This window comes from Rousettus aegyptiacus, unplaced genomic scaffold, assembly GCF_014176215.1.
Source record: "Rousettus aegyptiacus isolate mRouAeg1 unplaced genomic scaffold, mRouAeg1.p scaffold_m13_p_2, whole genome shotgun sequence".
NCBI lineage: Eukaryota > Metazoa > Chordata > Mammalia > Chiroptera > Pteropodidae > Rousettus > Rousettus aegyptiacus.
The window spans coordinates 75,729,995-75,746,074 of record NW_023416295.1 but is presented as its reverse complement, the minus strand read 5'-3'; the positions used below and the strand labels follow the sequence as shown (position 1 = coordinate 75,746,074).

General features: G+C 36.4%; 1 protein-coding gene across 2 annotated transcripts in view; it reads right to left on the bottom strand.

Moving 5' to 3' along the window:
• Positions 1–9,301, bottom strand: part of MAP3K19 (mitogen-activated protein kinase kinase kinase 19) — a 49,873-nt gene extending 40,572 nt beyond the window's left edge. For both annotated transcript variants that reach the window (XM_016163993.2, XM_036237859.1), the window contains exons 1-2: positions 9,042–9,301; positions 4,076–4,271 (exon numbers count right to left, since the gene is read on the bottom strand). In XM_016163993.2, coding sequence (XP_016019479.2) covers positions 4,076–4,258 — 183 coding nt within the window. In that variant the 5' untranslated portion in view covers positions 4,259–4,271; positions 9,042–9,301. The remainder of the gene's footprint in view (positions 1–4,075; positions 4,272–9,041) is intronic.
• Positions 9,302–16,080: the final 6,779 nt, after the last annotated feature.

Sequence of the window (16,080 nt, the reverse complement as noted above, 5' to 3'; positions counted from 1 at the left end):
TGATGGAAAAGGCCCAACAAGCCTTTCTAGTCACATGGAAATGGTATATTTAAGAAAGCAGTCAGGCCGGCCACATTGACATCTTTATTTTACATGCAAAAGTTGTATCTTCTTTTGCAGGAAATTTCATCCCTCACTACATGACCTGATGCAAAGCCACTACCAAGAAGGATTTCATTTTAAGAGTTTCCCCTAAATGCCTGGGCTTGTGTCACTGATGATTAAGCCAAACCCAAGCCCGATGTCATGCACTGGGCTGTTGCAGCCGGGTGGCCTCTGTGTCAGCTATACAGAGCTAACGTTGAGCACAGTCATTCCACTCACTGGGTAGAACTCAAGGCTTTTCTCATACCTCTGGCCACTATGCCCCTTAATGAACCTTGTTATATTTTCACTGATTCTGGGGATGCTGCAGGTGGCCTACATGTTGGGTCTGCTGCTTAGAAAATTACAAACTGGAAGTTTGAAAACAATTCTTTAAGGCCATAAACTATGGAAAGAAACTGTCCAGATCAACTCATACAGAAACTCATGGCAAGGGCCTGTTCTCCAGTGAGATAGATGGCTATGAAACTATTGATTGACCCTGCACAACCCAGATTGCCTCCGTTGCTGTCTGAACAGCAGAACAGCCACCAACATAGACTGGGTGCAAAGTGGAAAACTCTATGTTTCTGATATAGGAGTGAAGTTGTAGCTACTGAAGCGGGACCCATAGTTTTCAAGGTGGTGGAGGGAGAGAAACAACCCTGGTACCTAAAGAGAGAACGTTCTAGACCCCGTGAAGTATGGTGGAGGAAGGGGCATTAATGGTCTTTGTCCTTCAGAACCACTTTGGGAGCTTTCTTCATAAAAGAAAATGTCCTGGTATGGCTCTTTGAAAGTAGTTTTGGACGGCTGTGTCTGCCAGACAGTCCAATCATGATTTGATTGCCGGCTCCCTTAGCCTCATCAAAAAGTCTATTAGAGACAGCAGCTGACAGCCCCAGCTCTTGCGCCTTCCATGTGAGCACTTGCCAATACCTCTAGATTTCTTCTCACTCCCATTCCTGTAGTTATCACTCACTCATTCTGTGGGGCGAACGAATGCTATTGGGCTATTGCCATGGACAAACAGGACTGGTAGTCCTCCCAAATCGAGGACCAGATTCAATTATTCAGACTGAATTAGGAATTTTCAGGCCTTCCAATCAGCTGAGAGGCCACATGGAGGCACTGTCAACCTGCGCCCCTGTACTAATGTAGTTCTCACTTGTGGAGGCCCATCACTTGTAAATGCCACTCTCCCTGCCCCCACCCCCAGGGAAAATACTTATTTGTGGAAACCTGGCACTGACTTGCATCTCTCCTGAAAATATGCTGACTTATGCCTTAGGGGTTGTCATAAGAGACCTTCTAAACTTTAAGAAAATACCATCAGTAGATGATATCGCCTCAGATGACTTCAGAGTTCTCTCCCAAATGCAGCTACCATTGGCTATTTGGGGGACCTCCCAGAGGGATAGCTGGCACTATTTATGTGTCACTTGTGGATAATTTTCCTTAAGATAGGAATCATCCAATTAGAAAAAGTAGGACAAAATTTGTCACTAACTTAACTGAAGTTATCAATAACATCACCTCATTCCTGCAAGACATTCAGATTAGCAGTCAAGTTACTGGCCAGGGTTGTTGTAGATGTGGAATTACCTTAGACTTCTTCCTTGTGGGCCAAGATGAAGTCTGTGCAATGGCTAGTACATGCTACTGTACTTGGATTGATGCCTCAGACCAAGTGGGAAAATCAATATAGAAACTTAAAAACAAACCCACCCAGTTTTCTAGGGCAGACTCTGATGGTTTATAGGATTTGTTCAGCTGGAGTGGCGTAGAACCCTGAATGACATGTAAGGCTAGCCTACAGTGCTTGAAGTCCTATTGATAAGGGCTATAATTCGATGTTGTATGAGACAAATGGACAGATTTGCCCCCAGCCTCTGTTGGTTAGGTTAATCAGAGTGACCAATGGAGTGGTATACTCATGGAAAAATTCACCAAAAACAAAACAAAACAAAAATATAGAAATAAAAGATAGATATTTTAAGGAGACAAGTCTCCTTGAGTCTCTCACATTTTTACAAGTCTTATGAGCAGAAGCACTAACTGCCTTTGCCCCAGACTCTCTTTCCAAGCGTGTTTGTATAGTGTTCATATAGTTTGTACAGTGAAGAGTCTTGAATAGAGAGAGTGTCTCCTTTTGGAACAAAGGTTTGCTTACTGGCCATTATTAAAGATTTGGGTTTCATAAATTTAGGGTTCCTCTCCTGCAATCCAATCCACTGTCTGAGCAGGAGTCCCCTTCCTACCATCCTATGGAAATTAGGGCTTAGAAAACTGACACAAAACTGGTAGTGTGCTGGCTAATGTTATTGTTATAAGTGATTAACTGCTTTTTGCTTCTGACCCAGTATTGTTTCTTATGCCAAGAGTCCAAGTTGTGATAGGATACCTGGTTAGCTTGCGGCTAGGATAAAATCTCAAATCTTTCACAATTCTTGACAGAGGTCTGTAGGTAAAAAGGCTTGAAAGAGGAACAGAAGTGTCTGGACGAGCATGTGTGGTCAACGAAGGTGTTTATCTATGTGTCATCAGAGGGGGATATCTAAGTATGTTAAATACTATTGGAATGTAGTATCATTGTTTACAATAACATAAATATAGAAACCACTCACCTCTCCATCAAAAGAAAAGAGACAGATAAGTTGTGGCATAAATGAAATACTGCATAGCAATAAAAATGAAACACCACAGCTACATATGTCAGAATGGGTGAATCTCAAAAACATAACAGAAGAGGCACGTTATCGAGAAACACATGCAGGGTGAGTTTGTTTTTATGAAGTTCAAAAACAGGAAAGGTAAATAATGTATTATTTAAGAATATGTTCAGAAGTGGCAAAGCTAAGGAATGATTAATCCAAAATTTGAGATAGTCACTATGAAGGGTGGGGGATGCAATTCAGGAGGAGCACATAGAAGGCTTTTGAGGCACAGCAATGTTCTAATTTTTGGTTTGGTTGGTGGATACATGGATGCTAGTCTCATTTTTTCTTCAAGTTGTACATATGTGTTTCTTTCTTTTTTGCATATATACTAATATTTTACAGTTTGTTTAAAAGGTGTTAATATAAAGGTGTTAAAAAATGGAAAGGTAAGAATTAGTCAAGAGAGAGGCTAATTGAGGTAGCTACGCAAGGTTAAGGGTTCCACATGCATTTAGACTCCCAAGAACTTTCAGAGGTACTGACCTGTGCAGCTGAGTGAAATTTGTCTTTTACACCAGTTTCCTCATTCTAAGTCCTTTTCAATTCCCATTATTGCCCCCTTCTTGCCACCCCTCCCAAATTCCAAGTGCACACATGGTTATCACTTTCATCTGCATTCTTAAAAGGGATCTTAAAAGTTCCTGCACAGAATGGTATAAATGATCAATAAGAACCAAATGGATTATTTATTAATTGGTTTACCCATTTAATAAATATTTATTTATTAAGCAACTAGATGTATTAGGCACTCTAGCTGGATATATGGTTAGAACAAAGAGGACAATCTTCTACCCTTTTATGTCTTACTATTATTTATTTACTCCTCTCTACCCATTTTCAGGATTATGTGCATGTGTTAGAGCAGGGAACAAATTTCAAGGTACTAATGAGGCTGGGGGTGGGGAGTGGAAAAGAAATAAAAACTCAGGTTCCCTTATGAGATCTCACTAGACCATAAACTCCTCAAGGGTGACATATGTGTTTGATTCAATTTTATATCCAACATGAAGTCTAGTATGTTGTCTTGGGTACAGCAGGAATATCTGTTGACCAAGTGAGGGAATAAATAATGATAGCAACTGTCTAGATAATTTAGGGTCCCCAGTTCTCCCTCCAGTAGCCTCCTATTCCCCAGCCTCAGCCCCCACTCCCCACTTTGTGGCTTCGTACGTTCTTTCATGGAAATGGGTGATAGTGCTATTCCTACACATCTTGTCTTGGAATTCTGAGTTTAGAAGACTATCCATGGGTCCCCAGACAGCACATGTTACCTCTGTTAGATTTTCTTCTGCTGCAGTAATAAGAGGTGTATTCCCAGTCTTCGGATGCTGAAAGTCAAGGTTTCCAAGGATGGAATGGACTTTAGTAATCTGATCACAAATGAGTCCCACATCGCCTCTTGAAACTACTTCCAGGAAATCATGAATCAATTTATTTTTATTCATCTTGCTCATCCTGTACAGTTGCCTTCAAGACAAAATAAATAATTTAATTAAATGAGAGCCAAAAAAAAAAAACAGTGGATAATTCAAATGTAACATATTCTATCTTTAGTGTCACTCGTTTCTTTCTTTTATGTCTAAAATGAAAATGATAATTACCCCTTCAAATGGTTGATGAGGATCTGAAATAGTATATACAAAGTGTTGGCTCATTCTATTGGTGAAAATTCTTGTAGGATTTTATTTTCTTTAGCGTGGTTTGTCAAAATCCCTATAATTATCTTCTTTATGAAAGTCTGATTTTCCCAACAATACTGTAAACTCACTAGCAAGGACATTCCATGCCTTCCATTTTTGTATCCTCCCTCCCCTGGCCTTCCACCTGGCCATCATATTAATGCTAACTGCATTCCCTATACCATGCTCCGCATCCCCCTGACCAACTATCAATTACTAATTTATATTTCTTTAACCCTTCATCCCATTCTCCCAGTCCCCCGACCCCTCTCCCCTATGTCACCAAATTATCCACTGTATTTATAAGTCTGTTTTTGATTAGTTTGTTCTTTTTATTCCTTAGATTCCACATATAAGTGAAATCATATGGTATTTATCTTTTTCTGTCTGACTTATTTCACTCAGCATAATAACTCCTAGGTCCATCCATGTCATCACAAATGGTAAGATTTCATTTTTTTAATGCCTGAGTAATATTCCATTGTATATATGAACCATAAGAGAAGTTCTAATTTTAAATATCCCATTTCAGTTTTCCAAATTATTGAAATATCTCTTAAACTGCAGTTTTTGAAGTCACCAAAATACTTCCTCCATAGAGCCAGTTGCTGTTGGCAACAGTACAAAATCCTTTGTTAGACTCTATATTCCATTTTCGGCTTCTGACATCAGAATCATATGTTATTTCATTGAATAGGCAATTTACTTGCAATGAACTGGCATTTGGTTAAAAGCAAAAGAACAAAAGGTCCACTTACTAATACAACTTTGTGGAGAAAGGTTAAGAAAAGTAAACAAGGAAATGTCTGGAACTGGTATTCAATGTTCTTAACACACAAATGCCTTCAGAATTCATGGGCTAAAATACATGGAGCTTTTTTTCCCAAAGAGAATATATACTTCACCCCAGAAATAGTACCGTTTGACAAATTCATCCATTCATTTCAGAGAATACTATTGGCCTTCAGGATCTTTCGCTGACTCATCACAATGGAACATAATATAAAATAGTTAAGACAAAATACAAGAAAGAAAATATGTAATTAAGTGTTAAAGCAAACAACAGATACTGAATCATATAGGTGCTAGAGAAATGGGATGGCCAGGTGAGCTGGAGCATCTGTGGAGAATAAAAAGGCATCAATTATATTTGGAGACCCCAAGTGAAGGAGGAAAGGCACTTCTGACTAGGGGAAGGGCATGCACAAAAGTCTATACCCAGGGTCAATGAGGTGAAAGTGGGCCTGACGAGAATTTACTCATTACTGCTGAACAGGTTGGGAAGGCCATGGGGAGTTCCGAGCAGTGCCTTTTAGGAACATTGGCACTTTAGGAAGGTTATTATGACAGGGAATAGAAAGTCAGAAACAAAAATTTGAAAGTAAAGCTTAATAAGACTTGTGACAGATTGGCCACAGAAAATGTAAATAGAGTGCCTTGTGCCTTTGGTTTTTAAAGAAATGTGGCGTTACCTTAGTGCAGTTTCTTAAACCTGCCTGAGTATAAGTGTTATGCTATACCTTTGTCATAAATAAAGATTCCCAGATTCCTTTTGATTTAGTAGGTTTGGGATGAGGCTGAGGATTCTCCTCCCTTCTTGTTTTAATTAAAAAAAAAAAAAGACTCTTTTTAAATAGACGTTTTATTAGAGCAGTTTTAGGTTCACAATTAAATTGAGTAGAAAGCAGAGAGTTCTCATACGCTCTCTGACCACGCTCCCAAATGAGTCTCCCCACCCACTATCAGCATCCAGCACCAGAGTTGTACGTGTGTTAAAACTGATGAACATACACTGACATGTGATTATCATTTAATGTCTAGAATTTGCATTAGGGTTTACTCTTCGTGTTGCACATTCTACGAGTTTGGACAAATGTATAATGACTTGTATCTACCATTACTGTATCGTACAGAGTAGTTTCGCTGCCCTGAAAATCGTTCGTGTTCCACCTATTCGATTCCTCTTGCTCCCTAACCCCTGGCAACTACTGATCTTTTTACTGTCTCTAGGACCCATCTATTTTTTTTTCTCAAGCATTCAAGGATTCCTATCATTAGACATCTTTGGGAAATACTAACCTAGTGATTAAAACCCAATCCACGATTTTCTTGTAATTCACTTTATTTTTTAATTGACCTTTATCATTACCACTTACTCCTTTTGATTTAGTTTCCTAGGATAAATACTAGCATTTCCCCCAAATTTCTAATAGAGAATAAAATGAAACAGGGAATCAATTCCTCAAGTATTTCCCTACATTTACTCAAGGTGATGTTATATCACATTTATTAAATGCTTACTACATGCCATATACTATTCCAAATGCTTTACATATATTTTATCAATTTAATCCCAAACAATACCATCAGAACAGTAGTATTAGTATCCATATTTTACAGGTGAGGGAAACAAGGCACAGATATTGGCAAAATGGGATCTCACACTGGAGATTTGTGGATGCTAGTGCCCCAAAAGACTTGATGCAACTAGTATTTAAAGGAACATTTATAAAATAGGCATATTTCATTTCCTTATTTGGACCTTAGGTAGAGGGGGTTAGATTTATCATACTCCTCATTAGCAGTATTCGGCCTGTTGGCTTTCTTCTCGTTTAATTTATTTTTCCTCCCTTAAGTTCTGATTCCCTCTCCCACTCCTCTCTGCCTCACAGGAACCCAATCTAATGGGCCCGGATGTATCCAAAGATATGTGTGTATCTTTATAAGGCATATGTTACTGTTATGTGTGTATGCCTATTTCAAATTCGCAGAAATTTGCAGAAATGCACTATAGATCTTACTACTTTTTTTTTTTTAACTTAACACTTTGTTTTTAACCTTTAGCCTTATACTTCTGTGTATCTCTACACATAACAGTACCATATGCCTTATCTCTACACAGAAGTATAAGGCTAGTTGTTTGTTTCCAATGGCTCTATTGAATGCATTCATCATATTTTATTACCCCCTCCCCTCGTGATGAACATCTAAGTTGCCTCCAACTCCACTCTACAAACAACACTGTGATAAATATCTTGCCTCAGGCTTTCTTATACACTGTGCAAAAGTTTCTCTGAGGTAAATGGGCCAAGTGTATTTAATTTCACCAAAAAGTGCCGGATTGTTTTCCAGAATGGCTGTATAAACTTACACCCCACTAGTAATGCCTGACTGTTTTCTTTAAGCTGTTCTAAGGAAAGCAGATATTTGGTTGATTGCTGTTATTGCATCATCATTATCCTAATCATTAGCAGTTAAATATGCAATGTACTTAAAACTTTACTAAGGGCTAAAGGAGCAAATCATACCCTCAAAATCAGGCCACAGAAAATTTAAACACCATTTTATAGCTCTGTCACATCCAATCACTTTGTAATTTGTATTTATATACTTATTTTTGAAAATGCAATAATATTTGCATATCATTTCAAGTAAAAAAATGCTTTCAGAAACAAAGGACAATTAAAATTTGCCCTTCAATAAAGCTGAAAATCAGATATTCAAATAACAAGTAGGCAAGAAATATATTATATGGCCAGTTTATTCATAAAGTGGAAGTAAAACCTCATAGGTATTCTTTTCCATGGTTATTACCTCAGCAATGAAATGACATATATGCTATAGAGTTGTGTTTTAATTGAGAGCATTTTACAAATACTATCTACTATCTAAATAAAAAATAAAAATTCAGATTCGAACAAACTGCAACCCAAAGGGTATCAACTTAAATCACTACAATACTGGGCAATGTGGTTATTAGTTGGTCTTCTATTGTTTCATACACTCAGTAGTGACTAGAGGAATACAATGAATATAGACATGTAGCAGTATTCCTATATAAAGTTTGTTCTTTCAATGAATGTGGACATACTCACATGACTTTTTATTAGTGAGTTCCATTTCCTTTTCTGATCTTCGATCTGTGTATGTCCATTTAAAATTTTTTTCATAAGAAAACTTTACTCAGTTTTCCTTTTAGGATTATTTTGATCGATGATGTTTAAGCAATAATTTTTCATTCCACAGGGATTTCTGATTTAGCATCTATTGAAGCCCAATCTCTTATCTTTAATTGTATGCATAGTTAATAATAAAACAAAATATTTTTATTATACTGTACATTTGATTTGGAATCCTATGTAATTAAGACTTCAGGCAATTGGAATCCTCTTTCATGTCAAGAAAATATGGCCAGGAGCACATATAAATACTGAATGATTACAAGAGGGTTTATACCACATAAAGTTAATGTATTTAAGTGATTAAAAAAATTGTCTCTGGGTATAATTCAATGGAAGTAAGTATTTTATATGCTGTTCTTCTTACCAGTTTAGCCTATAGTCTAGAGGCATTTGCATAAAGCATTATAAGGAATTGTCTCAATATTAGAAAAGTAAAAAAAAAATAGCTTATTACAACAACTTCAAAAATATAATTATTTGAGATTAGGACACTGTTTTCTCTATCAGTTTACTGGATGTTTCTCCTCTGGGACACACTTTAGGGTGAAAAAAAATTGCAACATGTGGTATTATCTAAAAGTAGAGACTTGTCTTACCTATGGAGTGTTTTGCCGAGAGAGTTGGTACACAGCTGAAGAAACACCAAGCCAAAGAGCAATCAACATCATCCTAATTCAGTGAGGCACTGATTTCTGGGACAGCCGTCAACCCACACTTCAATAAGGGATCCGGTTAAAAGCAGCATAGATTTAAATTCTTTTCTTTGATTTTTTTCCACTGTTGCACAGCTCAAAGAACTGTGCACAGCTTAAAAAAATAATTAAAGGTAGCTCTGCGTGCACAAACCCTTCAGTTAGTTTAGTTGCAAAGCTACTGCTTAGTTTACGGGTTGTCACCCAGGCAACCATCCACTGTGCATTTAGCTTGGAGAATTGAAAGCAGGACAATGTCATCCAGGAAGGAAAACAAGTATTGTACACTCCTCATAGTTGCTATTTAAGCACTTAAAAGAATTGGATCCCCATGCACTTTCATGGTTGGCACAATTGCCATTATCACGTACCCATTGATTTTCTTCGGGAAAGACATACCTTTGTAATAATTGTATGTGCCAGAAGGGCTTCTTTCCAAATCTGAATCTTACAGAGTGAGAACCCAATGGATTACTTCCAAAGTGGTTGTGTTCTTAGAGTCACGCTTGAAAAAGCATCGGTGAATGAGAATTCTTACACTAGAACATATTTCTCGTCTAGACTTTTGATATTCCCAAGCAAAAGCTTCAGTAAACAAACTACATTTTTGTCTGAGTCATAAATAGTAATAAACCCAGCTGAAAGAGACTTTAAATTGTGGACTACAAAAACATACTCATGAGGAAGTAGACGCAGGGCCATCTAAAACATAAGGTCACCTGTCAGTCAAGCGCTGCTAGTGTTTTTCTTCCCACTTATTGAAGGATGCAGGGGGTTCTCTTTTAAAGACGTGCTTTCCATTTTATATACTCAACTGAATTAGGAACAAATACTTTATCATAACAATAGCTAATATTTATTAAATGCTTACTAAGTCAGTCCTTTACATGAATGATGTCATTTAACCCTTACGACAACTCTATAGAGTACATACTATAACCATCATTGTTCCCAAATTACAGATGAGGACTCTGGGGCTTATAAATTTTAAGATAATTGGTAGAGCTGAGGAATTGAACCTAATCAGTCTGACTGTAATGTTGAAATATTCACCACTTTTATGGTGCTAACAGACAACTCTCACATACACTCTTCTGGTGAGTGAAGACTTCAGGGTAAAAACCTCTCATAGATTGCTAAGTGTATGTATAATTTTCATCACTCAATTCATCCTGAAGCAATCCGACACTAATCCAAGCACATACAGACCTTTAAACTCTCTGTTTTACTTCCTACATCCTACCTTGTTTCTCTTCCCAGCAGGAATGGTACTCTCTTAGTTTGTATGTCAAGAGAAAGTTATAAGTACTGTGGTTTCTGATATTTAGGATCGCTGCAGGTTACCCTTGGGTTCAGGCTGATCTGCAATCTATGAATACTTCTCTTGGTTCCCCAAAGGGTAATCCTCCTCTTATCTTTCATTTAGAGAAATAGTTATTTATTCAAATCATGTTTTTTCAAGAAACTCAGATTTTCAGAAACAGTGGTGAGTCAGGCATGTAAAACAAAGACAATATTAGGTGATAAAGCCACCACGGAGTATGAAAGGGGAGTATCTAATTTTCTGGGTTGGAAGGAGTGAGGTATATTAGTATTTTAGGGCTTCCATAGCAAAATACCACAGACAGGGTTGTTTAAACAACACAAATTTATTTGTTACAGTTCTGAGTCTGGAAGTCTGAGATCAGGGTTGTCAGATTTGGCATTTCCTAAGGCCTCTCTCATTGGCTTTCAAATAGATGCTTTTTACTGTCCCTTACATGGTCTCTTCTCTGTGTACTTGCATACCTGGGGGCTCTCCATGTGTCCTAATAAGGATTCCAATCAGATTGGATTACAGTCCACTCTAATGGCCTCATTTTAACTTTATCTCCTCTTTAAAGGTCTTATCTCTAAATACAGTCACATTCTGAGAAATTAGGGATTAGGGCTTCAACATACGAATCTTGGGGAAACATAGTTCAGCTCATACAGAAGGCTATAGGGAGTCTTCAGAAAAGAGATAATTATTTAAGCTGAAACTTGAAGAACAAATAGTTCACCAGGTAAATCACAGATGGAAAGGCATTGCAGGAATGTCTAGAGAAAGATAAAAGCATGAAATATTGAAAACATTCAGGGAGAAACATGATCAAGTCTGTATTTTAGAAAGGTCTTCCAACAGCAGGATTGAAAATTAATTGAAGGAGAGGGACAGATAGAAAATTATTATAATAGGTCAGAAAAAAATAATGGTGACTTAAATCAATGATAGCAAAGATGAATGGAAAAGCTAAGTTAAGAGATTAAAATAAAACAAAGCATGTTTCAGGTTTTTCAGGAATATGATAGGGTATATTATTTAGACCAATTCTTCTACAGACAATGAATAAAAGTGCTGGATAAAATATTTTAAAATTTTCTTAACAGTAAAGAAGAACTAACAAGATAATAAAAAATTACTAGGCCAAAATATAGGTGAAAATGAGGACCCATGTTGTCTAAGGATAACTACTATCATCACTTCTTTTCAACATTGTGCTGGAGATTTTAGTCAGCACATTAAGACCAAAGAAAAAGAGAATTTAAAAAAAGGACATAAAATATTAAAGATTGAAAAGGAAGAAATAAAATTGACATTATTCATGGTAAATATGAATGTGTATGTGGAAATTCAAAATAATTACAAGAATTAATAAAATAACTGGATGCAAAATAAAGATCAAGTATATTTCAATGTGTTGGCTGAAAAAAGTTAGAAAATAAAATTTCCGTACCTGTTACAACATTGTCTATAAATATAAAATGTCTAGTAATAAATCTAATGAGATATGTCTAAGACTTTCATGGAGAAAACTTTAACATTTTTATTCATAGACCTTCAGAAGATATGAATAAATAGAGAGATATATTACGTTCATGGATTAGAAGGCTTAAAATTGTAAAGATGTAAATTCTTGTATAGTGTCAGAATCGAAATCATAGAAGTTATTTTGGGGGCATTAACAAGTTAATTTTTAAATTTACATAAAAATTTAAAGGACTCAAAATAATAAAGATACTCTTAAGAATAAGATGAGAGGACTTATACTGCTACAGTAGTTCCCACTTATTCACAGCATATATGTTCCAAGGCCCCCAGTGGAAGTCTGAAACCACAGACAGTATCAAACCCTATATATACTATGTTTACCCAATACATACATACTTGTGATAAAGTTTAATTTATAAATTAAGCACAGTAAGAGATTAACAATACTAATAATAAAATAGAATTTACAGCAATAAAAGTTATACAAATGTGGCCTCTCTTGTCAATAACTTTTATACTTTTAGTTCAACTTATTCCTGGATATGTGTAACCATCCCTTATTTGCAGTAAACATCTTGGTGTCACTCATTTCAGGAGATCCCTAGCTGAAGTCTTTGTAGAGGCTCAGTGCTTTCTGGTGCAACACGTTGCTGTCAATAAGAATACATTTTCTTTTCGTATTTCCCACCCACAAATTTAATGTTTTTTCCATCTTAACTAAGCACTTATGATACATTGTAACTGTAACTTTTTCAGTTTGACGTGTGAGTGACAGCAAAAGAAGCACAAATTTCTTTTCCCTTTTCACAATTTCATGGATAGTAGGTTTGTTCTTACCATAGATCTTAGCAACCCCAGCAAACAATTTTTCCTCCTCTTAAGAACTTTCACCTTTTCATTTGAAGGAAGCACTTCATGGCTTCTCTTTGGCATATCCAAATTGCCAACATGTCTACTTTGGGGACATTATTAAGTAAAGTAAGGGTTACTTGAACACATAACTGATACCTTGAGACAGTTGAGCTGATAAGCAAGATGGCTGCTAAGTGACTAATGGGCGGGTAGTGTCTACCGCGTGGATGTACTGGACAAAGGGTTGATTTACTTCCTGAGTGGGATGAAATGGGTCTGCATGAGATTTCATTATGGTTAACAGAATGATGTGCAATTTAAAACTTATGAATTGTTTATTTCTTAAATTTCCCATTTAATATTTTTCAGACCACAGTTAACCAGGGGTAACTAAAACTTCAGATGGGAGGACTACCATATTAGAATAGAACAGCAAAGAGAGCCCACAAACACAACCATGCATACATGGACACTGGATATGTGATAGGGATAGCATTGCAAATCAGTGGAGTAGGATAGTCTTTTCAATAATGTGGGGCCAATGGAGTATCCAGATGGGAAAACAATTTTCTCTTTACCTTAAATGTGGAAATGAATTCATGACTTCAAATCCAAAATGTGAAAGGCAATACTAAAACGCTTTTATGAGAGAATATATCTTCATAAGGTCAGTCTAGGAAAAGACTTTTTTAAATTAAATTAAATTAAATTAAATTAAATTAATTTTTAAAATTAAGTTTATTGGGGTTACATCGGTTAATACAATTATATAATTTTCAGGTGTACATTATCATTTGACACCTGTATATTCTATTGTATGTTTACCACCCAGAGTCCAGTTTCCTTCAGCTACCATATATTTGATCCCCTTTCCCACTTCATCCTCTCCCTAACCCAATATATTTGACCCCCTTTACACCATCAACCTCCTCCCTTCTCCCCCACCCCACTAGTAACAACTAGCCTATAGTCCATCTCCATGAGACTCTGTTTGTTTGTCCTGCTCATTTGTTGCTTTTAGGTTTATATCCCACATATAAGTGATACCATGTGATTTTCAACTTTTTCTGTCTGGCTTATTTCACTTAGCATGATTATCTCAAATTCTATCCATGTTGTCGCAAATGGCAGTATTTCATCTCCTCTTATGGCTGAGTAATATTCCATTGTATACATGTATCACAGCTTCTTTAGCTAATCATCTATCGTAGGACACTTAGGTTGCTTCCATGTCCTGGCCACTGTGAATAATGCTGCTATAAATATCAGTGTGCAAATATCTTTTTGGATATGGGTTTTCAAGTCTTTGGGGTAAATATAGGAAAAGATTTTTTAAACAAGATGCGAAACACGGTAACTTAAAGTAAATGATTGAAATTTGGACATTAAAATCAAAAGCTTCTGTTTACAAAAAGATTCCATTAAAAGAGTGAGTGATGCACGGGGATGAGGAGCACAGCATAGAGAATGCAGTTCGCATTAATACGTTGTCTAGGTGGAGGGTCAGGGGAGGGAGGGAGCATTTGGGGAGATGGTTTTATGAACTATATAGATGTCTAACCAATGTACTGTATGCTTGAAACTAATTAAAATAAACGAATTTAAAAAAAAAGAGTGTGATGGACACAGATGTGCCACTCAGAGCTCCCTTCAAGAGATAGCTGGCTGCCCAGCTGCAAGGAGTGTGGTTAGATGACAGTCTCAGCTTTCAGCTGCATCAAATTTGTGATATTCTTGAGGTAGTTCCCCAGCCCCAAACTGAGCAAGAAGTGATAGCAAGTATTGCTCTCTTCTTGGGGTGGTTCCCAGCTAATGATCAATTAAGCAAGGTACTGGTATAAGCAGCTCATCATGTCTGCCCAATGAAGGACTCAGATAATCAAAAAATTTTGTCCCTGTTGCACTGGCTGAGACATTTTCAGGTTGGGATTGTTGTCTGTCTAATGACAATTCTTGCCCAATTTTACTGCCTCCCTTTTTTTTCCCCGCAGGTGTTTCTCCTCAAGAAAAGTTTTATACTTTAAACTCCATCTCAGTGTCTGCTTTTTCAAGCATTAATTTGCATAGGGGGGTTGGGGGATGGTGAAGTGGATAAAGGGGATCAAATATATGGTAGCTGAAGGAAACTGGACTCTGGGTGATAATCACACAATAGAATATATAGATGTCAAATTAAAATGTACACCTGAAAATTATATAATTGTATTAATCATGTTACCCTAATAAACTTAAAAATAAATAAATAAATAAATAAATAAACAAATAAAATAAAGCGTTAGTTTGCAAAAGAAAGGGAAAAGGCAAGTCACAGAGTGGCAGAATATATTTGCTACCTGTATAAACAATATAAGGCTCATATGAAGAATTTTAAATAACTTTGAAATATCAACAAAATACAGACATCCTTATCAAAAAATAATTTAAAAATTAAATTTCCACATCAAAAATAAAAAGTTGTTTAAATGATCAACAAACAAATGAAAAAGAAATGCAAACAAACTCATAGATATAGAGAACAAAATGATAGTTGCCAGATGGGAGGGCAGTTGTGAGGATGCAAGAAAAAATAAAGTGATTAAGAAGTATAAATTGGCAGTTACAAAATAGCCATGGGGATGTAAAGTACAGCTTAGGGAATATAGTCAATAATATTGTAATAACTACATATGGTGCCAGGTGTGTACTAGACTTATTGCAGGGATCACTTCATAAGTTATATAAATGTCTAACCACTATGTTGTACACCTGAAACTAATATAATATTTAATGCCAATTGTAATTGAAAAATAAAGTATTCTAAAAAAGAAAATGCAAATTGAAATCACAGTAGGATACTCTGGTGCTGAAAATAAAAAAATAAATAAAATGGAATAAGCATTACTAAGAGAATCACTTAAAATAGAGTCAGGAGCCTATTAAGGAAGTGGGGCCTGCACAGCCTATGCACATCTTGTGTCTCATTTCTCAGAGCTGCTATTAATTTGCAAATGTGCTGCTAAAGTCAGCTCATGGCCCAGCCATACACATCTTGACCCATAAACATCCTAGAACAAACACTGCTATGTGGACACATGTGGACTTTACCTCCTTCTTGTAGTTTTTGCCCTTGTTTGCATATTGGAACCAACCAATTCCTGTTAACCTAGCCAGCAATCTTTCATTTGCATGAAAGAATTACATTTTGTGATTTTTGCCTTTATAAACCCTGTATTCCTTTCTTCTCCTCAGAGCTCAGTTTGATTTGCTACCTGAATCTGTGACTCAGGTTGCAATTCTTTTGCTCAAATGAATGCCTTTTGT